Source organism: Epinephelus lanceolatus, chromosome 20 (assembly GCF_041903045.1).
Source record: "Epinephelus lanceolatus isolate andai-2023 chromosome 20, ASM4190304v1, whole genome shotgun sequence".
Taxonomy (NCBI): Eukaryota; Metazoa; Chordata; class Actinopteri; order Perciformes; family Serranidae; genus Epinephelus; species Epinephelus lanceolatus.
In genome coordinates, this window is record NC_135753.1 from 26,907,539 (window position 1) to 26,931,332 (window position 23,794).

The 23,794-nt window shown below is 42.2% G+C and overlaps 1 protein-coding gene across 2 annotated transcripts in view; it reads right to left on the reverse strand.

Moving 5' to 3' along the window:
- The window catches only part of ctnnd2a (catenin (cadherin-associated protein), delta 2a), a 374,464-nt gene that overhangs the window by 175,399 nt on the left and 175,271 nt on the right, over positions 1-23,794 (reverse strand). For both annotated transcript variants that reach the window (XM_078162769.1, XM_078162768.1), the window contains exons 7-11: positions 21,098-21,152; positions 17,893-18,106; positions 17,407-17,524; positions 16,128-16,260; positions 9,956-10,129 (exon numbers count right to left, since the gene is read on the reverse strand). In XM_078162769.1, coding sequence (XP_078018895.1) covers positions 9,956-10,129; positions 16,128-16,260; positions 17,407-17,524; positions 17,893-18,106; positions 21,098-21,152 — 694 coding nt within the window. The remainder of the gene's footprint in view (positions 1-9,955; positions 10,130-16,127; positions 16,261-17,406; positions 17,525-17,892; positions 18,107-21,097; positions 21,153-23,794) is intronic.

The window sequence follows — 23,794 nt, forward strand, 5'->3', positions numbered from 1 at the left end:
GCTACTCACGTTCTGCCTCACTTCAACCATGCACTCTTTAGTATCGGTGCAAACACTATTCATTTGAAAGGAGTCCTGTCATACTGTATATGTTTTATGGCATCTTATCTAAGCATTGTCTTGAAGCTAAAATGTGCATGAAGGCATTTAAAAAGCTACAAATAATTTTACCATTTTCAAATATCCATCAATTATATCTGCATGGATATGCACGCACACACACACACACACACGCACACACACACACACACACAGCCCAAGCGACTATAATTAGTATTTTAAACCACATTTGGACACCAGAGGACATGTGCTAGATAAAAGCAAGCCTTTTCCTTTCTCTCCTTTCATTTCAAGGATCTGTCACTTTCTCTATTTAAGAGGTGCCCTGAACTTTTCCTGCCTCCTGGTCAAAAGAAGCCCGGTAACTGCTACCTCTCTCCGGTCCTCCTCGGCTTCACCCTCCTCTCTCTCGGGCTTGTTTTTTCCCCTCTCTCTCTCATCTCCCTCCTCCATCACTCTCTCTGTTCTGTCCCCCTCATTAGGATGTCAGATCTCATTACAGAAGGAACACAGTAGATTTAAAGGGGAAAGCAGACTGGTTTAATGGTTTGATGCAAAGCCGTCCCCATATTTCTTTCTCTCCTTTTTACTGTGTAATTGTGCTGTATGTGTGTACGTTCACACTGGCAAAAGGGACCGGTGGTAAAGAGCTGCGACTTCAAGCAAAAATAATCCTGCTTTGGTTTCAAGAAACATAACACACACACACACACAAGCTTATGAGTTGATCCCTTGTTCTTGGAACTGCATGAGTTTAATTGCAGGTACCTGATGTCATGAAGTGTGTGCTTACATTTTTGTGATTCTTACAGCAGCACATTCCTCACCTCATTTATCCAAAATGCACAGGGGAAAAAAAACACAAACCACAATTATGACTATGCAGCTGTATGTCTCTGCCAACCAGTCAAGCTGCCATTTACATCCACGTCTGTCCAGACTCATATGAAGCCATGACAGAAGATTGTAAAACATAGGTGCTTCACACACATCTTCATTTACCACAGCTTCAAAATGGACACGTGAGAAAAGTGTCACCAATTCAGTATCCAACGAAATGTGAAATATGGTCACAATCTTGCCTTCTGTTCCTAAATTATGACACTGAATAATAGCCAGAAAAGTGTTTTTGCGGAACATTATGATGTCACAGTGAAGCTGACCTTTGACTTTTTGGACACAAAATGTTATTACTACAACATTTTATCTTATAAGACATTTGTGTGAAATTTTGTTATAATTAGCATATCAATTTTTGAGGTATGGTCACACTGATTTTGACCTCTGACCAAAATCTAATCACTTCATCTGTGAATCTGTGTGGATGCTTGTGCTAAATCTGTACCTGAAACACCGCATTCACAAGAATGGGACGGATGAACAACCCAAAAATGGCTACGGCTGTTGCCGGCATGAGGCATAAAAATCATTGTTCATCTGCTAAACTTGGGCCCCATTCTCATTTAGGAGAGCAGTCAGACGGCAAACCTAAAGCCTGAGGCAGCACAAACCACGCTGCAAAAAAATACCAAACCTCAAAGATTATGCAAAGAATTTACAGACAAAAAAATGGAAAACGAGTCTCTGGACTATTCCTGACCCGAATGCTTTGGGTCAAAGCTTCAATCGCTGCTATGGTAACCACCATCTAAATCAGTTTTCTAATGCTTTGTTTTTTTGTTTTGTTTTATTCACCAGTAAACTGGTGAAGGAAACTGAAAGGAGGTGGCAAGTGTCAGACACTGATGAGACCAGTGTCCTCAGTGCAGTCACTGAAGCTTGCTTCAAGCAATTAAATTGGCTCTCTAATGAGGAAAAGAGCAGATGAGATAAATTGTGGGCAGTTATCCGCGGCTGGTAACTGTAGTAAAGCTCTCCCTTTGCACCCAGTGCAGCTCAACTCACAGCGTTTGAGTTAACGACTTGAAGAAACATTGCATGCAATAGTCAACCTTCCAACTTCTCTTCCATCTCTATATCACAGAAGTCTTACTTAAGTCAGGTCGAGTAGGAAGCTTCAAAGCTCCAAAACTGGTATTCTGGACAGCCCTTTTCTGCACTCATTTCATTTACATTCATGCAGTGTGCATTCGGCTTCTTCAAAATGCATGATATACTTATCCCAGGTCGGGTCGTGGAGGCAGTACTCTAGACATCCCCCTCCCCAACAACGCTTTCCAGCTCCTCCCGAGGAATCCCGAGGCGTTCCGAGATGTATAATCCCTCTAGCATGTTCTAAGTCTGCTCCGGGGCCTCCTACAAGTTTAAAGTGCCCGAACACCTCTAACAGGAGGCGCCCAGAAGGCATTCTGATCAGATGCCCGAACCACCTCAACTAGCCCCTTTAGATGCGAAGGAGCAGTAGCTCTAATCCAAGCTCCCTCCGGATGTCGGAGCTCCTTACCCTATCTCTAAAGCTGAGCCCAGCCAACTTTTCAGAGGTGGAAACTCATTTCAGCCGCTTGTATCCGTGATCTCATTCTTCTGGTCACTACCCAGAGCTCATGACCGTAGGTGAGGGTCGGAACATAGATGGACCAGGAAATCGAAAGCTTTGCCTTCTGGCTCAGCTCCCTCTTCACCATGACAGGCTGTGGCAAGGATATATTTCCTGCAAAAACTCTCAGTAACATAATTGTCACATAAACCCAAGAATGGTTTACCTCAAGTAAATTTTCAAATATCCAGGATGAAGCTCTTAATTTGCAAAGCACTCAGACAGGATGCAGAATAAAGCCCTGTCCGAGCTGCTGTCTGGTTGGATGGTGATAAGGTAGAAACACTAGAACAAAACTACATGACTGACCAGAGTAGTGCTTCTGAAAATGCAATGAAAAATGCATATAAAGTGTGACACAAAAATGCAAATTCAAATTTTTTCCAATTCAGCTGTGCATCATTTGGTTATCTGGTTCTGTTAACGGCTGAGGAAATATAACCTTGTTTTTACCGCAGCTTAGTGAGTAATGATTGTAGGAGAATTTGTGTCTGTCTCCTTCAAAGATACTGGAGGGAGCAATGTTAAACTACATAACACCCCCTTATCAACAGCAATAGCTCAACCTGGCTACTGGATGCACCTAACAAATAGCCGCGACAGTGAATCTACTCATTCTCACTGTCGCCACCTGAGCTACGTGCAGGTCTGATGATAAGCCATTAAAGAGAAAAAGTGCCACATCCATTCAGAGCTGATGTTATTCCCAGTGGTCAGAGTCATTAATACAGGCCAAGATAGCTTTCATGAAATAAGGAGGGGAAGGAGCAAAGGCAGGAGGGGAGGGAGAGAACAAGGAGGGAAGGTCTGAGGAGAGGAGGAAGGAAGGAGAGAGAAGGAGGGCATGAAAGATGGAGCTGGAAGATAGCAAAGCAAAGTGACAAACTGTAGGCTGATTCCTAAAACACACAATGTCTCATTGGAAAATAAACAAATGTGTAAACCACATCCTGAGGCTCTTTCCTTGCTGTGACCCCCCTCTGCAGCGGGATGCATGTGTATAGATGTGTGTGTTAGAGATGCTGTGACCATGCAGGAATAATCGCTTGAAATAGGCCACATTAACCTGCAGTCCTCTGGGGCGCTGGCCTGGTTTAATCCAAGAATGAAACACTGCACGTCACTGCCTACACATATGCACAGTGCAGACAAACACACACAAATACACACTGATCCACACTCAGCATGGATGTGTGGGTAGATGGGAAAAGAGGGTGAAAAAGCAGTCAGTAAGAATAAGTGAAGGAGGATGTGTGCATGTGAGAGACCAGACACACACACAGTCACACAGGTGGAGCAGATGTGCACTTATTTTTAGAATCTTCCTCAGGTGTATTTACTGTAGATGTGGTGACAATGCTGTTGATCTAACACAGCCAGGCCAGGCTAGCAATGAACGCAGAAGTGAACTGAGCTGTGAAGAGCAGCGAGCGATGGAAACTGAGCAGACAGACAGGTTAGCCAATTGACGGCGCTCTAAACTGGACCTGACTGAATTGTCAAGCGTGTTGTCAAACTGCTGTCCATTGTGCTCCAAGAAAATGCAGGTAGACTTTCTCAGACTACAGGTGTGTTGGTGTTTTGACTAGATGGAGGAGGCTGAGAGCAGAGCCTAATCGCAAGTCCCTAAAAATATGCAGTGAAGTCTAAGCCAAGAGCATAAAAAAGGTAGGTGATAGATGGTGCAAGAATAAGTCTTAAAACCCATAAATGAGTTAACATTTTAGCACCCCAAAGTCCCTCATCTCAAAGTCAATTGGTTTATTGAATGGGGTTTGGGTCAGATGCCTTGAACGAAGGTCTGTGGTTAACACAAGCTTAGGAGATGTTCACGTATCACGTACAGTACAGGCCAAAAGTTTGGACACACCTTCTCAATCAATGCGTTTTCTTTATTTTCATGACTATTTACATTGTAGATTCTCACTGTAGGCATCAAAACTATGAATGAACACATGTGGAGTTATGTACTTAACAAAAAAAGGTGAAATAACTGAAAACATGTTTTATATTCTAGTTTCTTCAAAATAGCCACCCTTTGCTCTGATTACTGCTTTGCACACTCTTGGCATTCTCTCCATGAGCTTCAAGAGGTAGTCACCTGAAATGGTTTTCCAACAGTCTTGAAGGAGTTCCCAGAGGTGTTTAGCACTTGTTGGCCCCTTTGCCTTCACTCTGCGGTCCAGCTCACCCCAAACCATCTCGATTGGGTTCAGGTCCGGTGACTGTGGAGGCCAGGTCATCTGCCGCAGCACTCCATCACTCTCCTTCTTGGTCACATAGCCCTTACACAGCCTGGAGGTGTGTTTGGGGTCATTGTCCTGTTGAAAAATAAATGATCGTCCAACTAAACGCAAACCGGATGGGATGGCATGTCGCTGCAGGATGCTGTGGTAGCCATGCTGGTTCAGTGTGCCTTCAATTTTGAATAAATCCCCAACAGTGTCAGCAGCAAAACACCCCCACACCATCACACCTCCTCCTCCATGCTTCACAGTGGGAACCAGGCATGTGGAATCCATCCGTTCACCTTTTCTGCGTCTCACAAAGACACGGCGGTTGGAACCAAAGATCTCAAATTTGGACTCATCAGACCAAAGCACAGATTTCCACTGGTCTAATATCCATTCCTTGTGTTTCTTGGCCCAAACAAATCTCTTCTGCTTGTTGCCTCTCCTTAGCAGTGGTTTCATAGCAGCTATTTGACCATGAAGGCCTGATTCACGCAGTCTCCTCTTAACAGTTGTTCTAGAGATGGGTCTGCTGCTAGAACTCTGTGTGGCATTCATCTGGTCTCTGATCTGAGCTGCTGTTAACTTGCGATTTCTGAGGCTGGTGACTCGGATGAACTTATCCTCAGAAGCAGAGGTGACTCTTGGTCTTCCTTTCCCGGGTCGGTCCTCATGTGTGCCAGTTTCGTTGTAGCGCTTGATGGTTTTTGCTACTCCACTTGGGGACACATTTAAAGTTTTTGCAATTTTCCGGACTGACTGACCTTCATTTCTTAAAGTAATGATGGCCACTCGTTTTTCTTTAGTTAGCTGATTGGTTCTTGCCATAATATGAATTTTAACAGTTGTCCAATAGGGCTGTCGGCTGTGTATTAACCTGACTTCTGCACAACACAACTGATGGTCCCAACCCCATTGATAAAGCAAGAAATTCCACTAATTAACCCTGATAAGGCACACCTGTGAAGTGGAAACCATTTCAGGTGACTACCTCTTGAAGCTCATCGAGAGAATGCCAAGAGTGTGCAAAGCAGTAATCAGAGCAAAGGGTGGCTATTTTGAAGAAACTAGAATATAAAACATGTTTTCAGTTATTTCACCTTTTTTTGTTAAGTACATAACTCCACATGTGTTCATTCATAGTTTTGATGCCTTCAGTGAGAATCTACAATGTAAATAGTCATGAAAACAAAGAAAACGCATTGAATGAGAAGGTGTGTCCAAACTTTTGGCCTGTACTGTATGTGGCATCAAATACACCAGTAAATGCCCTCACTCTTGAAAGCTTGAAAGTGACCATGGTGTAGGGCTTGGCGACATGGACAAAAGTTCATATCTCGGTATTTTCCAGGCTGAATGGCGATACACGATATCTATCTCGGTATTTTCTATGAAATGTGCTTCATGTTCAGTGGCAAAATGCATGCTAATCCACAGCTAATGTCGCCTGTTATTTTTGCTCCATGTGTTTTTCCACAGCAGGGCAGCAGGTAAAAGAAGTTCAGCTGATGGAAGTGAGCTGTTTGCAGAGGTGCAGTAAGAGCCTGTTGTCTGCAGCTCTTCATTAACATCTCACTGTGGCTGCTTCTGCTTTCACTCTTCCTCCCTGCCGTATTATTAGACTCCTCTTTATTGATGAAAAGCCGATAACAAAGTTCCACTAACTCAGTAATAACACATTTAATTTCCTGTCGATTCTTCACAGTATATCTAAAGTAAAAACAGGACGCAGGACAGAAACTAAACTCCAAACCACAGAGATTCAGTTAGAAGCTACAAAAGTAGTGAGAGCTGAAAACACACAGAGACTTTCAGAAACACTTTTCTCTGGTCTTCTGCAGACAGAGGTGAGTTCAGTGTCACAACACCCAGGCTTGTTTGACAGGGAGAAGAGGGGTCATCAGGGGTTGCCTGCAGTAGACGAAACGTAACCTAACGTTAGCTTTTAACTTCTAGCGATTGCATTTACACTACAAAAATCATGAAAGTGTTCATTTGTAAAGATTATCTTGCTGAACTAAACATGTGAGTGGAAAAAAGATGTTTGGCACCAACCTTATTTTCTGTAATAATCCAAAATCCAATAAAAAAATCCCATTGGCTCTCTGCCCAGGAAACCATGCTGATGCTAAATTCCAGGCTGCAAGTAAACGTCGACCCTCTTTTGAGCCAAAGAAAATGCAATTGACAACGACAATTTGGGTGTTAACCAGATATCTTGCCTCTACAAACTCACCCCATTTGATTAAATTTGGAGTGCAGCCTTGACTCCACTACGTGTCTGCTTTGCTTGCTCCTTCTCACGTCCCATTTGCTCCCTATTTCTCTCTACCTCTCGCTTTGTCCTCAACTGGGTCAGGAAACAGACACTATGAAAACCAGTGCATGTATAATTATAGTCACTTAAATTGCTTTTGTTGTATCATGCAGCTCCTCTTCACAGTTAAGTGTCCAGTTAAGTAATGTGGTGGCCCACGCTCTCAATGAATACTGTGAGCTTCATTTGACTGAAAGTGCCTGCTTTAAATTGGCCTTGAATTAGCACGCACAACGCCATGCGCCGTATATATAGACCCAGTGACTCCAGCTTCATACATTTTGGAATGACATACCCACACAAACGTCTCCATTCTCTTTCAAACCGCAGGAATGACTTATAGCATTAATTACATTGATCCATGCCAGCTTAATGAACCAATAATGTGTGCCTGCCATTGCCAAGAAAAGGCGCTATGACATAATTAATGACTTACCGCTCACCATGTCAGCAGAGCCCTTATCAGTTCACTATGCGCTATCAGTCTATGCATTATGAATCCTTATTAGACAGCCTCCTCGTCACTGCACAGGCTATTAACATGACTTTTAAAACATGCTGCGCGAAGGCCAAGCCTTAATTCAACGGCTCAGTGATTTCAAGGTGCGCTCCAGCTTCAGTGTGTTGATTTACCGCCGTCGTCACATGGGCCAAGCGCAGTAGGAGGGAGATTGTGTATAGGGTGAAAAAGGCTCATGCTGATACACTCTGACGGAGGATTTAGCTCAAGCAACACGAGACAATCTATTAAAATACTGTATCATAGGAGAGGCGTATTGTAAACCTCAAGCGTTGCAATTAAATGTACACGGTCTAATCCACAGACTATTGATTTTTGGAGCTGCAGCACAAATTTCCTTTGTGAGTTTTCTTATACCCATCTATTGAAACTACAAATACGAGGCGCAGTAAATTATAGATAACACTGGATCCTCTCTGTAAACTTCTGAAGAGCACTTATTTAATTAATTCCTGCTTGCAAAGACAATCTTATCGCTATATGCACTGTTCAGAATTTCACCGACAGTAATCAAAGAGATATTCCACAAGAATGAGAGCAAAACCAATGACCCCCCCTCACACTGAAATATGCTTCAAATGCTACACTCTGTGCTTAAAGGCAACTCTCACTACTTTCAAGTGAGTCAAACTGATCAACTCAAACACTGGTCTGGAGTGCCATATTTACTGCTATGATTCTGACCCAAATGCTAATGATAGCTATTAAGGCTAGACTGGTTAATGACATCGAGGGAGCTGTGAACGTGGCGTGACCGACTTGGGTGTTTTCATGTGGGTATGATACGGTAATGGGATTAACATGGCGTACCTAAACCCACATTGAGATAAGCTCAATGAGGCCCTATTAAAAATACATTGCTGGCAACAATGGAGTTATGGAGGGAGCGGGTGAGAATGAATGTGTCTGACTGTGTGACTTTGATAGAAAATGTGCCCAGCTGTGCCAACTAGGAAAAAAAGAAACAAACAGATCAAAAGGGTCGGTGATAGTGTTTTCTGAATTCCTTATTTTTTCCTCTCTATTATGTATTTTCTCCATTTGTCTCTGTGCAGTTGTTGGAAATGTGTGGGACTAACTACACAGCATAAAGAAGGAGCATTACCCAATACAGGAGAAGGGCAATTGCTGCATCTATATGTCATGTTCACCTGACACTGAGTAAGCGAGCATCAATTAATGAGGTGAATGCGTGCTGTGTGACTGACTCATACATAAAGGGATGTAAATTTAGCTCCTAATGAACACATCATTTGCCTATCTTATCCCAGCTCCATTATTAAATTAATCCATTATTAAGATAATCTATAATCTTTGTTGTCTGTCTGCGGTTCCTGCAGGGGAAAGAGGTCTCTGCCAGCTGATGTCAAACACTCAAGGACACAACAGTGTGCTACAGTCTTCAACTTTAAATAGTAACTTTGCCATTTTCAACCCTTTTTTCTCATGTTTTTGTGTCTAAGTGACTAATGGGAACAGCAATTTTCGAAATTGGTTCAGTATTGAGCGAGAGCGGTGCAGCAGACAGTGGTGAAACAGACTGCAATGTAACACTAATTGTGTGACACTGCTTATTTTTGCCAATAACAGGCTTTTCACTCTAAGTGTCTGACAACATCATGGAAAGGATCCTACAGAGGCAGCCCTTTTTGTTAAAATTGCTGTGGACAAATCCACCAGACTACATTTAAATAAACTGTAATTTTATCATCGTAAAACACTTTATTGAAAGTCAACAGAAATTATATGACACTCACAGAAACAGTCTTGGTTCTTCTTTCTGGTGTTTTAACAATCCCCAACTCTGGTTTGGTTGAAATAAATGCTTATTCACACTGTAAAATGTGAAAATATGCTGGCTCTATACTGACTAAAATGACCTTTTTTTTTCAATGGAGTCTGGTGGGTTTGCCGATATTGATTGTGGGGCTGTTTCTGGTTGAACAAAAAGGGGCTTACTCTTTAACAAATGATCTATCTCTGTAAGATCCTTTCTACAATGTTGTCAGACACTTAAAATAACAATGTGAGCCTGTCAGTGGCAAAAACAAGCACTTCAAGTGGACATGAACTGAAGGTGCACTATTGCCCCACATGGTTATATTGTAGCCTGTTTCGCCACTGCTGGCTGCAAGGCTCTCAATCACAACTGGACCACTTTCAAAAATTGTTGTCTACTATTAGTTACTTAGGCAGAAAAACAAATCAAATAGAGTCCAGTTAAAAAATATCAAAGTTACCCTTTAAGATACTGAGAAGCTGTGTGATACATTTCAGGTTTAAACTCACAGAGTGTATGAAGTGAATAAAAAATTCAGGGAGTGCCGTACCGGTGTTGTTGCGATAAGGGCCTGTGTCTGGCCCCTGGCTCTGGCTAAGGCTCCTCATGGGGCCCTTGTTGTGGTAGACACGCTCTTCATAGATGGGATCTATGTGGTGCTCTGGGGACCCCAAGGGCCGAAGGGGCTCCTGACTGTGCTGACTACTGTAGGAGCCACGAGAGCCTGGAGAAAAGAGAGAGAAAGAACATAAAAAGATGGAAGTAAGATACGCAGGACAAAATGAAGAGGAAGGCAAGAGGGGGGTAAGGAGGGGCGGTACGGAGGAATTGAAGGGATGGATTTTAAGGAGGTAAGGAACAATGAAGGAAAAAAATAAAGGGAGGGAAGATGGGTCGCAATTTCGTGCAGGAAATGGTAAGAAAGTGGAATGGGAAGGCAGTGATAGGAGCCACAGAGGATGGAGAGGGTGAAACAAGATATATACAAAAATGGCACAAGATGGATGGGTACACAAGAGAGGCAAGACAAAAGCAAGGGAACAGGTGTGTTGATGATGGGTGAAGGACAGTGATGATGGAAGGGAAGGAAAAGGAGGAGAAAACAACACTCGACTCAACAAATAGACCTCTGTTTTTAGACCTGTCCATTTCACCCTGGACCTTGTTTTTTTTTTACAGATGTAGCTTCAAGTGACAAACAGCACACTATTTATATGGTGGACAGATAAAGGTGCTGTGTGTGTGTGTGTGTGTGTGTGTGTGTGTGTATGAGCGGTAGAGCATGTGGTGAGTTAGAGCATTTAGATGCACCAAATCACAAGTAGAGAAAAAAAAATGACAGAGAAATAAAGGGAGACATGCAGAGAGACACGTGAGATAGGAAGGAATAGGCAGATAGTGAGAGAGACTGTGACAAAGGAGTGAGAGAGAGGGATGCCTCTGTATTTCATTTTTTTAATCTCCACGGAACACATTGCGGGTCGTCAGCTATAAAATAATGAGATGTAGTGTCCCCCTTCTTGCTCCGTGTTTGGCAGGAATCCCACAGAACACAGGGGCAAGGAAGACATTGACAGCAGGCATTTGTTAATTACACAGCAGATCAAATGTAAGGCCTCCCTCTGAAAACACGGAGTGAAATTAAAATTAGGAAGGAGTAGAAAAAGGAGGGGACTGGGGGGAATATGAAGACGAGTCAGCAGGGCCAGGGGTGATATGGCGGGAGATAAAGTGAAAGGACGTGCACATACTCGTATATACACACAGGCTTAGAGAGCTCTGAGTGACTGAGGGAAAAGGGAGACGGTCCAGCGGAGCTAACGTCGTATCATATCGCATTAGCCCTCAATCGATGGCGAGTCGCGTGCCAAGCGTTTTCCAGCGGAAGCAGGGGGATGAGTGCGGTGCTTCAAGACTCCGATTCAGACCTCGGCGTGTATCCACCATCAACTTGGCACAGTCAAAACCCCACAACCCTTCGGATCACATCAGAAATCGATGCATGCGAGGCACTCAGCCATCTCAGTGGGATCAAGTGCACACTGTAGTATGTAGCCATTTTTGTTGCAGCGAGAGACTGGTGTATATTTCTTGTCTTAGCTGTCCAACAAAGCAGACAAGTCAAAGAGTATTTTAAAGATGAATAGCAGCGAATACTCAAATCCTAAACCTCCTCTATCGAACAGCCCATGAGGTAGAACGCTGCGAGCACCCTTGGGGATGCCTGAACTTCCTGTACTATACTGTGGCAAATAAGGCAGTGGTTTGCCTCATGATGCCTGTTTGGAGCATGACTGTGGCAAAGAGGCTACTGCATTTCGTGCAACTGTGTCCTCCTTTTCAACAGTGTGGTTAACTGACTGACCTGTTTACCTCCCTTGCTAACAAAAGGGTAGTGTGTCGCCTTTCACACTGAGGAGAAAGACGGACAGATGAAATGAGAGTCCGATTGAGGGAGCGAGATAAAGGATATGGAGAAAATTTGAGGAAATGACAGAAATAAATGGAAATTTTGGAGGCTGCAACACCCACTGAGCTCAATTGAACTTAGGTGAATTTAGAGACAGATAGACGGAGGGAAAAAAGAAGCAAGAAAAGAGACAGAGATGGTCAGAATATGCATGAAGGAGCACTAATTAGAGTCATGGACACACCCATTAACGGCATGACTCATCCCAGCTCCCTCTACTTCCTTCATCTCTTTCATCTTTGAAGTCTTGGTGAGTCGGTTTTATTTCTTTATTCATTTTTTTTTTTTTTTTACTCGCAAGGGCCCACTCGTGGAAGTACTGACCTCTTTCTTTCAAAAGGAGAGAGAACTTTAAGAAGAGAGGGAAAAACGGAGAGAGATGCCCTCCCATGATGTTTCATTCTGTAAAATATTTTAAAAAGATAGCAAAATGCAAAAACCAACTCTGGTCCCTTGATGCCTCCGTCTTGTTTGTGTAGTTAAAAAGAAAGCAAACTAGATATAGCACCTACAGTAAGAAAATAAAATATTACATTATTTGTTCTGCTTTTACATGTATTTATAGAAAACAAGTGTTGCTGCTCTGGCTCAGTATGCATTTCTTTTATTTTGATGATGACGTTTCAGCCTGTGAGCCTTCTTCAGGGTCAACAGTCATATGATTTGTATGATTGCTGACCTTGAAGAAGGGTCAAAGGACGATACGTCATCAAAATAAGATGTGATCAGTCTTGGATACATGCGGTACCTGCGGTTTAAAGATCCAATAAAGTTTATACATACAGTACAGTTCCTACATACTATATACAGTCCATACACAGAGGTGCCACTATTCACAATCCCACACACTCAGTACCTACAGTGCATGTACAGACTGCCATCAGCCAACAAATTGCATGCTGCCCATTACATAACAAATAAATGAAAGAAAAATAAATGCATAAATAAATAAAATAAATGCACATGAAGCCAGAGTGTGACACTTGTTTTCTCTAATCAAGTCCACCGCCAGTGATCAGCGCCTTGTTATAATTCTTGGGGTGTGTTACTTTTATATTTTAAACTTCTTTTATATGTAACCACATACAGTACCTACTGTAATTCTGGGATTCAAGAAAGGGTGGTATGTCTGCAAAGTCAAAAGGACAGTTCACCCCAACAACAAAAATACATATTTTTCTTCTTACCTGTAGTGATGTTTATCAATCTAGATTGTTTTGGTGTGAGTCACTGGGTGTTGGAGATATAGGCTACAGAGAAGTCTGCCTTATCTTGAATATAATGGAGCTAAATGGCACTCAGTTTGTGGTGCAAAAAATTACACCACTCAACAACAATGTCTCTTTCCAGAACTCATGACTTGGTTGTTTAAGATAATCTACAGACCTTGTTGTGAGCAGTTTCATGTAGGAACTATTTCTACCAAATTATATCGAACAACCAAATCACAGCACCGGAGGAAGTGTGCATCTACTCATGAACGAGAGGCTCATGCTCATGACAGTGTAAGTGCAAAAAATTACAACACTCAACAACAATGTCTCTCTCCAGAACTCATGACTTGGTTGTTTGAGATAATCTACAGACCTTGTTGAAATAATCTACAGACCTTGTTGTGAGCAGTTTCATGTAGGAACTATTTCTACCAAATTATATCCAACAACCAAATCACAGCACCGGAGGAAGTGTGCATCTATTCATGAACGAGAGGCTCATGCTCATGACAGTGTAAGTGCAAAAAAATACAACATTCAACAACGTCTCTTTCCAGAACTCATGACTTGGTTGTTTGAGATAATCTACAGACCTTGTTGTGAGCAGTTTCATGCAGGAACTATTTCTACCAAATGACATCCGCCAACCAAATCACCGCACTGGAGGAAGCGTGCATCTACTCATGAACGAGAGGTTCATGCTTGTGATGGCATGAGATGTAATCATTAATGTGTCCTCCTCTGCTGAGCACATTAGCTAGCAGTAGATCCACGTTTCCTACTGCGGTTGGTGTAGCTCGATAGAAAGGAATGCTGCGCATGAAACTGCTCACAACAAGGTCTGTGGATTATCTTGAGTAACTGCGTCATGATTTCTGGACAGATACATTGCTGTTGAGCTTTTGAAATCGCTTGAGCAGTTCCAGCCAAGTGCCATCTAGTTCCATTATGTTTGAGAGAAGGCATACATCTCTACAGCTGATATCACCAGCACTCGGCAACTCAAAGCAACACAATCTAGACTGATAAATAGCACTACAGGTAAGAGGAAATATATGTATTTTGATTTGGAGATGAACTGTCCATTTAAGACTCAAAATCAGGTGATCATAAGTGTCCAACAATCTTCTGGGCCAATCAAATTTAAAACAGAAACAGACGATATCTGAATATCTATCACTGCTGTGCCAGAGGCTCCAATGTCAACCACTAGTCAATGTAAATGCCAGTGAAGCTCTAAATATCAGCCCATATTTAAATGTTATTTATTGATAACTTCTAATTATCTGACTTTGCTAAAAGATCCCTGTCAATCATTTTCTTCAGCTGGGTGTTATGCTACTGTTACTTTGGCAATGTTTATCCACAATGGACTGTATAACTTGGGCTCTTCAGGCTGAAAGCACAGAAAGGACATTTCTTTTTTTAGGCAATTTGGGTTTTACGCAGCTTAACTCCAGTGTAGAGTAGGTGCTATAGAGCTGTTAAGTACCTCTTGAAACAGGCTACTCACATGAACTCTGGTGTGCTTTTTCCAGGAGGATGTCGCCCACAAAGATAAGCAGACCTTTAACTAATAGCATCTCCGATAATTCTTGGTTGGTAGGATTTTAGAAACATGGTGAGCATTTGAAATTAAATATCTTGTATTTTCATGAATGGGAAGTTGCCTTAAAATTGCTCTGATATAATCAACCACAGTGTGGTAGTCCAAGCACACGAGAGCCAGTTCTGATAATCATATGACCCAGGTCCGCTATTAGTAGTGACAGTCTGAGATCTCTTTTCCATCGGCGCTCAGTCCCGCTCAGTCCTTTGCTTTCTTCTTCATTTAAAGTCTTCAGGAGAGATGAAACCCCAGGCGTAGCTTCAAGATCACAGTTATGCCCTCAGGGTAAAGCATGAAGGTCATGTTCTTCATCAATACAGCTCTGAGTTTAAAAGGACCAATCAATTTGACTTACTCTGCCGCTTCAAAACACTGCCGCCTGGGTTAATCAATATTAATCTTGTCAAATATTTCATTAATGTTGCATGAAAAAATGAAAACACTGAATCTGAAAAAAAAGTCAGCCTGACACTAAGCAAAGGACATTGATAGAGAAGCACAAATTGACTATACTGAGCTCTCAGGTAAAACTGGCTCATAGTTAAACCCCTGAAAAAAATAACTGACACACGAAACAAAATAATTTGTCTGCAGTTACATGAAGAGCAGCAGCACAGGGTAAAAACTCGAGTCGAGCCAAATGAGAGAAGAAAGCTGTCTAAAACTATTTTCAGTCTGAATGGTACTTGTAACACAAGTCTTGAGAATTTAAAGTCCTTGAAACAGTGGACTATCTACAGTATTTCATTTAAACAGACACAAACAGCCAGCCTCAAATAAAAATTTTACACTACACTACTATGGACCATAAACAGTTTCCACAACACATTTTCATTTTCAGTTTGATATTCAGCCAACTCAATTTTGTAGAGTCAAGAGAGAGAGCCATTAACTATTCAGTGCAACTGTAGGGGCAAGTATAGGTCTGCTGCTGCCTGTGCTGAGAGACCAGTGTCATTCTGAGCCACTCAGCTACCAGACACAGAAAATAGATCTCATTTGATGACACAGACTCATGTTATTCGTCTTAAAGCAGGTTTGTGTCTGGTAGTCACAACAGATCTGCTCATAAATGGCTCATAATTCACAAATATAACTGCTGGACAGCAAGTGCATTCATTTCCAAGCTCTTCTTTATAAAGGGCAGCCACAAAGACGCATTGATGCCTCTCGTGAAGTGGGCGATACAGAGTTGATAAGGTTAAGATACCAACTGCAACACACTGATGCAGATCTTGACATTTCTTAGCATGGCCGTCAGATACATGGCATGTAGCATGGGCTCCCTTGTGTAGCACAAATGCCCCACTGACACAAGATGCTGGTTAAGAAGCAAAGTAAGGTTGCTATATACCCTTAGTAGACTTACACACATCTTTAGGTTTATGTGTCCGTGTGTGTGAGACTGCATGAGTTTGTGAACTCCCACCTGCCAGACTGCCAGGCCTCTGAAGTGTAGCAGTGGCGTAGAGCTCGTGGGAGATCTTGTACTGGTCAGAAGCGTGGTGAGCTGCCAGTCGTTTGGGAGACAGAGTGGCATAGCTCCCTATGCCTGAACTCATCTGCAAAGACAAGAATTGTGAATAAGCTCAGTTCTACACCGGTGCAATTACCGCTCATTAAATTACAGTGTGTTGGCAGCAGATACGTAACAGTTGACACAGCTGATATGTCTCAATTTGTGTGGTTCGGATAGAAAGCGTCTGTACCTGTATTTTTTATTTATTTTTTTTTCCATTTACTTTGCCAATTTACTTTTGTGTCTCTATCCAAATTAAAAACTTTTGTAAAATGGGCTTATGAATTTAAATCAGCATTTTGTGTAAACCATGTCCAAACCACTTAGAGTTAAGAACATAATTTAGGCTAAGAACACTCAGGCAGAAAATACTTTTTTATCATGGCACAGTGCGAGATATTGAATATAAAACATCCAACAAATTTACCTTCAGAAAACAGAGTTTAGATCAGATGCATTTTTGGAAAGATGGCCCATTTGAAAAATTAAAATGGACTTGTATAGATTTATGTTTGAAGATATGACTCAATCTGTAATTGCTCTGGAGCGGCACGATGCCATTCTTTGTCATGATTAAAGATCTGACAAAGTGGACAGGAATATAATCCTCCCTCTCACACTGAGCTGCTTGGCATCAATCAATAATATGAGTACACAATATCATACTTAAATAGAAAGCTTCAACTGTCAATTACAGCTTTGTTCAAGAATAGCAACACTGGGTGTTATTACTGTAAATAATGCACTTAAAATATAATCTTTGTACTATTATGCTGCATCTAACAACCACTGTCTGTAGAACAGCTTGCTCTGTAATGAAAAACTGTAAATGTGTACAAAACCGTATGATAAACAGGGTAAAATACACACATTTCTCCAAATTATTTGATTCAAAATAATAAGCAAACCAGTGCGGTGCATTAAATATTAGTATTGGCCACAGGGGAAAATCAACATGCGAAGGTGCATGATATAATTCATTTGTTCATCAGTCTTCATATTGATTTTACTCAGACTTTGAAGAACATAATTGCATGAACTCCAGTGCTGTTGCCATGGTTCCATTCATTACAATGTTTAATGATCTGCAGCCTCTGCAATGCAATTTGAATGCAAGCTTCACATACAAAAAAATATTCTAACATCAATGAACCTCTTTCTACAGGTGTAAGACTGTGGTGTTCTGTACCTGGTGAAGAGGGGACGATGATGAGCTGGCCCCTCCCCCTGCCGCTGTAGAGTTGGGTGGAGATGCGACTCTCAGGGGAGACCCGCCCCCTCCTGCTGTTGTCACAGCAACTGTGGTGCTGGGAGACAAATGAGCAAGGTGACATCATTTGTATGAAGTGTAATGGCTTCAAATGATTCATTCCATTTCACATGTAGGAACAGTTATATGCTCGGATGAGAATATTTCATATTCTCTCAGCATGGCAGCATAGCTTGGAAGACAATAACCTCTAAAGGCAATTTTCCATTCAAATTCAACTGTAGTCACTCATTGTTTATTTATCTTTCCTCTCATGCTGTCTGTGAAACTTATGAATGGGACTGGCATGAAAATACAGCCACTCTTTTAAATGCCATCTCCTTTATCCACCTTCAAACGCCATCGCACCATCAGTATCAACAACAATACATCAAAATCAATATCAATACAACAGCGACTCTCTACCTGTATGACTTGGCCAGTCGATTAGCAGGAGACTGTTTGCTGGGAGAGGAGGAGGAGGATGGCAGGCGCTGAGTAGTCGAGTACCCCGGTGTGTCAGAGGCTGATCCCAGGCGTTGGAGTTTACCCGGGGAACTGGATCCCGAGCCTCCTCCTCCTCCAGAGAGAGGGGAACTGACACGCTGGCTGGGTAGGGTGGAGCTGGAGTAGTAGATACCTGGAGAACAAGTGAAGGGAGAGAGAAATCAATAAAGGCTGACATCAGTGGTTCTTAGAGTCTCTGGGTGGGGGTCCTGGAAAGGATACCACCTAGGAACTCTATTGTGCTGCTGGAGGACTTCAATGCTCATGTGGGCAACAATGGAGGAACTTGGAGGGGGGGGTGATTGTGAAAAATGGTCTGCCCATTCTGAACTTGAGCGCTGCTTCGATATTGGATTCCTGTGCTAGTCACAGATTGGCCACAACAATTACTAAGCACAGAGTGATTCATAAGTGTACTTGGTACCAGAATATCTTAGGCCAAAGATCATAGACTGTGTAAAAGAAGAGGGCATAGCTACCATGACATCACCCATTGATTTGTGGACTACTGTACTAAAGCCTCAAGTCTGGCAGTGGTTCCCAAGTGGTGGGTCGTGGGTCCATTCTGAACGGACCACACGTGACACCCGAACTTGTCAAGTTTGTAGAAAACACACTTTATTTTGAAGTACAGTAAATCCGACACAGAGCTTTCATTTTGAAGTGCCGTTTCCTGCTGTACATTGAGCGACTACCAGGCAGATACTTGACACAGATGGCAAACTTAAACTCTGTAGAGCAACATAGGCAGGACTTCAGGACTCTGCAGATGGGGTATAGTCCTTCCCTCGCTCGCTATCGTACATTCAGCAACAGATGAAGAAAGAGAGACCGAAGGTTGTACATTGTGGCAAACTCAAGCATCAGCAACCTAAGTTTCGGAGAAGTCTGAGTGGGATGAAGTTAGCTGCATAGGTCAGCCTCTCATTGGGCGGAACGAGCCACCCGCTGAAGTCCCGCCCTACCACCTCTGGTTGTGTAGCAGTTTTCAACCGTTTTCAACACGTCCTTTATTAACTTTTGCTGTGTTTGATCTTGCGGGGATGTAGCCATTTTTCTGCCATGGTTCGTGTGCTGTAGGCGATATTTTTGTGGGCGTGTTACAACAAAACCTGTTTCCCCCCGGCAATATTTTTGCAAGCGCACCGTTGCTGTGGCACCGCCCAGAACGACTGTGATTGGTTGAAAGAAATACAAGCAGCCGGAGCGTTTTTTTTCTCCAATCTTAAAGTGAGAGTCGGCCCAGCCAGACCTTTCTTTTCTTGAGAAAGGTCTGGTGAGGGAGACTAGTTTCGGAATGACAGTTTTGAGGCGGGACCAAAGGAAGCGTTGTATCAAGTGTGAAGTTGTTGGGATGAGCGGTTCTCGAGAAAGCCGCAAGCTAACCACAGTACCTCACTCCTGTCTGCGTGCACACCGCAAGAGAGGAGAGGAAGGGAGAGACCCTTTGGTGCTGCTGCCAGAGGAGCCACTGACTGGGTTTACTCTGAGCAGCAAGTCGCTAAAAGGGTTTGAAAAGTCACTACAGGTCTAGGGAGAAAGTGTGTGTGTCAGGTGCCAGTGTGTGAGTAGGGGGTGGGGATAGTAACATTTGCCATATAAGATTCACTGCTTGTTTGAGCTCATCATTCATATTAAATATTTTGGGGCGTGCCCGGCCAGGCATGTTTGAGCACTACACTGGTAATTTACAGAATGAACATGATGCTGTATTGAAGAAGACTTAAAACTAGTGATTGAGGCCATAAATATATTAAGGTGCAAACCACTTAGAGTTAAGAACATAATTTAGGCTAAGAACACTCAGGCAGAAAATACTTTTTTATCATGGCACAGTGCGAGATATTGAATATAAAACATCCAACAAATTTACCTTCAGAAAACAGAGTTTAGATCAGATGCATTTTTGGAAAGATGGCCCATTTGAAAAATTAAAATGGACTTGTATAGATTTATGTTTGAAGATATGACTCAATCTGTAATTGCTCTGGAGCGGCACGATGCCATTCTTTGTCATGATTAAAGATCTGACAAAGTGGACAGGAATATAATCCTCCCTCTCACACCGAGCTGCTTGGCATCAATCAATAATATGAGTACACAATATCATACTTAAATAGAAAGCTTCAACTGTCAATTACAGCTTTGTTCAAGAATAGCAACACTGGGTGTTATTACTGTAAATAATGCACTTAAAATATAATCTTTGTACTATTATGCTGCATCTAACAACCACTGTCTGTAGAACAGCTTGCTCTGTAATGAAAAACTGTAAATGTGTACAAAACCGTATGATAAACAGGGTAAAATACACACATTTCTCCAAATTATTTGATTCAAAACAATAAGCAAACCAGTGCGGTGCATTTAATATTAGTATTGGCCACAGGGGAAAATCAACATGCGAAGGTGCATGATATAATTCATTTGTTCATCAATCTTCATATTGATTTTACTCAGACTGCCAGAGGAGCCACTGACTGGGTTTACTCTGAGCAGCAAGTCGCTAAAAGGGTTTGAAAAGTCACTACAGGTCTAGGGAGAAAGTGTGTGTGTCAGGTGCCAGTGTGTGAGTAGGGGGTGGGGATAGTAGCATTTGCCATATAAGATTCACTGCTTGTTTGAGCTCATCATTCATATTAAATATTTTGGGGCGTGCCCGGCCAGGCATGTTTGAGCACTACACTGGTAATTTACAGAATGAACATGATGCTGTATTGAAGAAGACTTAAAACTAGTGATTGAGGCCATAAATATATTAAGGAACTAGACTTGTATATTATCGGCTAATGAAAAGAATACATGTTTAATTCTGTGTTGGCTTCTCCTTTCAGACCCAGAGATAACCCCCTTGGCAAAGATCAATGATCGACTTTGTGTTCATATCATCAGATATGCAGCCCTAACGTGAGAAAATAAAACATACTGCAGGCTCTGAAAACATTTTACAAGCAACAAAGTTTTTGTTCCAATTCTCACGCATGTCCATCAGTGTCTCTGAATGTCATCTCTGTGTATCCACAGCACTTCATGCTACGTCAGATTAATTTATTATAAGGGGAAAGCATTGCCGTGAACGGACACGGAGAGGAACAGGAGCAGAGAAGGAGAGGTGAGTTCTTACCTGACCCTGCCCCAGTTTGTGATTGTTGCTGCTGGGCTGCACGAGTAGATGTCACCTGAGTGGGTGTGGGGGAACACAGAGCGAGTGAGGGAGGAAGAGCCATGACAGGGCAGAAGGGATGAATCGAGGGAGTGATTAGTGGGGGGAGGCAGAAGATGAGAGAAGGGAAAGGGAGAGACAGAGTTAAGAAAAACGGGATAAAAAAGAATACAGAATAGTGGCCATCAAAAACTTTTATGCACAATGAGTACAGTCAAGCCTTTGAGGAGTCCCAAATGAACCTCAAGCAGCTAGTAATGAAATCCCCGCAGAAAACAGAGGGTGATTCAAACAGACTCATAGAAACAGAGTCCTAGGAGTTCAGCTGACTGAAATCATTTTTCATAAAGCCTTGTTGCACCACCTACTCAAAGGAAAGGAAAAGCTTACACGGTCCGCAGTGTATTCATGTCTTCATATCTATGATCTGTCATCACATAAACCTCAATATTCACAAACCCTTAGAATAATTGAATCCGCTACTAAAATTGGACAAAAGAGCAATGATTATCACACAATGTACTGTGAGTCAGAGTCAAAATTAAAGGAGGGTGGTGGAAATGTAATCAATTCCTAACAGACAAAAAGTGTGTCGTGTGTGAGTCAAAGTTAGAGCGTAAGAAGCCTTTCTACGACACACCACATGCTGGTCGATCCTAATATATTCCCCTAAGTCTCCGGAGACGGTAGGGGAGAGCATATGCCGGTGAGCCTCATATAGCCTTATGTTGATGCTTAAAGCTGTAAAGGGGATTCAAATACATTATTACTAGTCTGACATGGCTGCAGTTGTACAAGGCCACATTATGCAAGCACAGTCACCTTGGGGCACTGTCATCATTGCATATACAGTAGTTACTCTCGGGTTGTCAGGGAACTTGAGATACTCAAGCCTTCTGTTTCCTAGCATTAACGTTATGAATACTCACACTTTCATACACCACTTGTCTGACGCTGTTCCTGTTTACTGAAAGGATGGACTGGTGAAACGACGCACAGGTAAAATACACATTGAGCTATGGCAGCTTCTGTGTATCATCTTACATGTTCTTGGCTCAGCAACACGCTGACACTGTGTCTTTGTCTGGGCGTTTGTGTGTAGATGTGAAAGTGCTTATGAGAGGGTTCAGTATAGCATTCAACCTTGAGTTGCTGATCCACGCTGATCTCAACACACAAGAGGTAAATCCTGATGGAAACTGTAACTTAACCTGGCTCAGCTACAAAGGATGGGCTGAAATTTACTCTCAACCCCAAAACCCCTGGAAGGTAAATATACAAGTAGGAGCATCACCACAGGCAAAATCTGTGGCCATCAAGTCAGAGATGGAAGTGGTTAAACAGTAACTGGTTAATTTGAGTCCAATTAAAATCAGCTGTGGATATGCTCTTTTTATTAGCGCTCCTATCTAGGCCAGTAGCAGGAGTAAACACAATTCCTGCCTCGCTTCTTTCTCACACAAGCGACTTTGCAACTATAATTTGTCAAAATTACGCTGAAAGATTCTCAGTGTCAACAACTTCCATGAGTTTGATTCCACAAATCACGATTTCCTCAGAAGTGTCAACAGCAATCCCAGTCGCTCAGCACATTCAGCCGAAATCAAGGGTCTCATTTTTCCACCAACTTCCATAAATAAACCTTTTTTGATGTCAACTCCTTCCAAACTACCGAGAATATTTATGTCTTTGATGCTAGAAAAGCACAATCCATTCATGTTGTTCTCGGTGGTTTCTCTTGATTATTCTTATTCGTCCTTGTTTTTGGCACCTAACTGCTTCAACACTGTGCAACGTGGAAACTTCATTCAAAGTGTTCAGCTCAATGAGAACACCATCTGAGTCACTGTTAGTGTTCGTATCTCTCCTACTCTCCAAAATATTCAATGCTTTTGTTGCATTTTTTCCCAAATTAAATGAATGGGCAAATGTTCAGTTAGAAAAGGTGACATCACATGCAGAGTGGGATCAAACTGTAAAAATCTTCTTAAAAATATCACTTCAAATTCCTCATTCCCCTGCAATTGTCACTCTTCATACATTTTTGTTTTCATGAAAATGTAGAAAAACTAAACTCTAAGCAAACAGGCTTATACATTTTGCGCTATGGGCCTCGAAGTGACAGCAGTGCCACCCAACTGCCCCACTGAGTCAGCTGAGTTAACCGAGACTAAAAACACAAAAGGGGCTTTATCTCATTCCATTTCCCACATTTTCGACACCACGAACACATAATTTACAGCGATGAGTTCAGCAGAGTCCACTCTTTCTCATGGTGTAAAAACCTAAGTGATATAAAGGCGCACTTTTTGAGTAATAAGCTAGAGTTTGAGTGTTGCTTCTCAACTTAATCTCCATTGAACAAACTGTCTGACTCTGGAGCCGCTTTCAGTTACCATCACCATGGCAACCATTAATTGCGGGTGGGGGCACACAACTGTTGGAGACTGGCTGATTAGACTTCATCTTTGATCTCTCTGGTGTCACAGTAGCGTTACTGCAGATGAACACAGGTGTTATTTATAAGTGAACAGTCTGATACTGGAGTCTGGATTTTTAAAATAAAAGCCTCAAGATGTAACAGGAGTTTATGGCAGACTCCATGAATGCTGAAGAATTTCAAAATAAAACCTCAACTACTTTTTTCTTAACACAGAC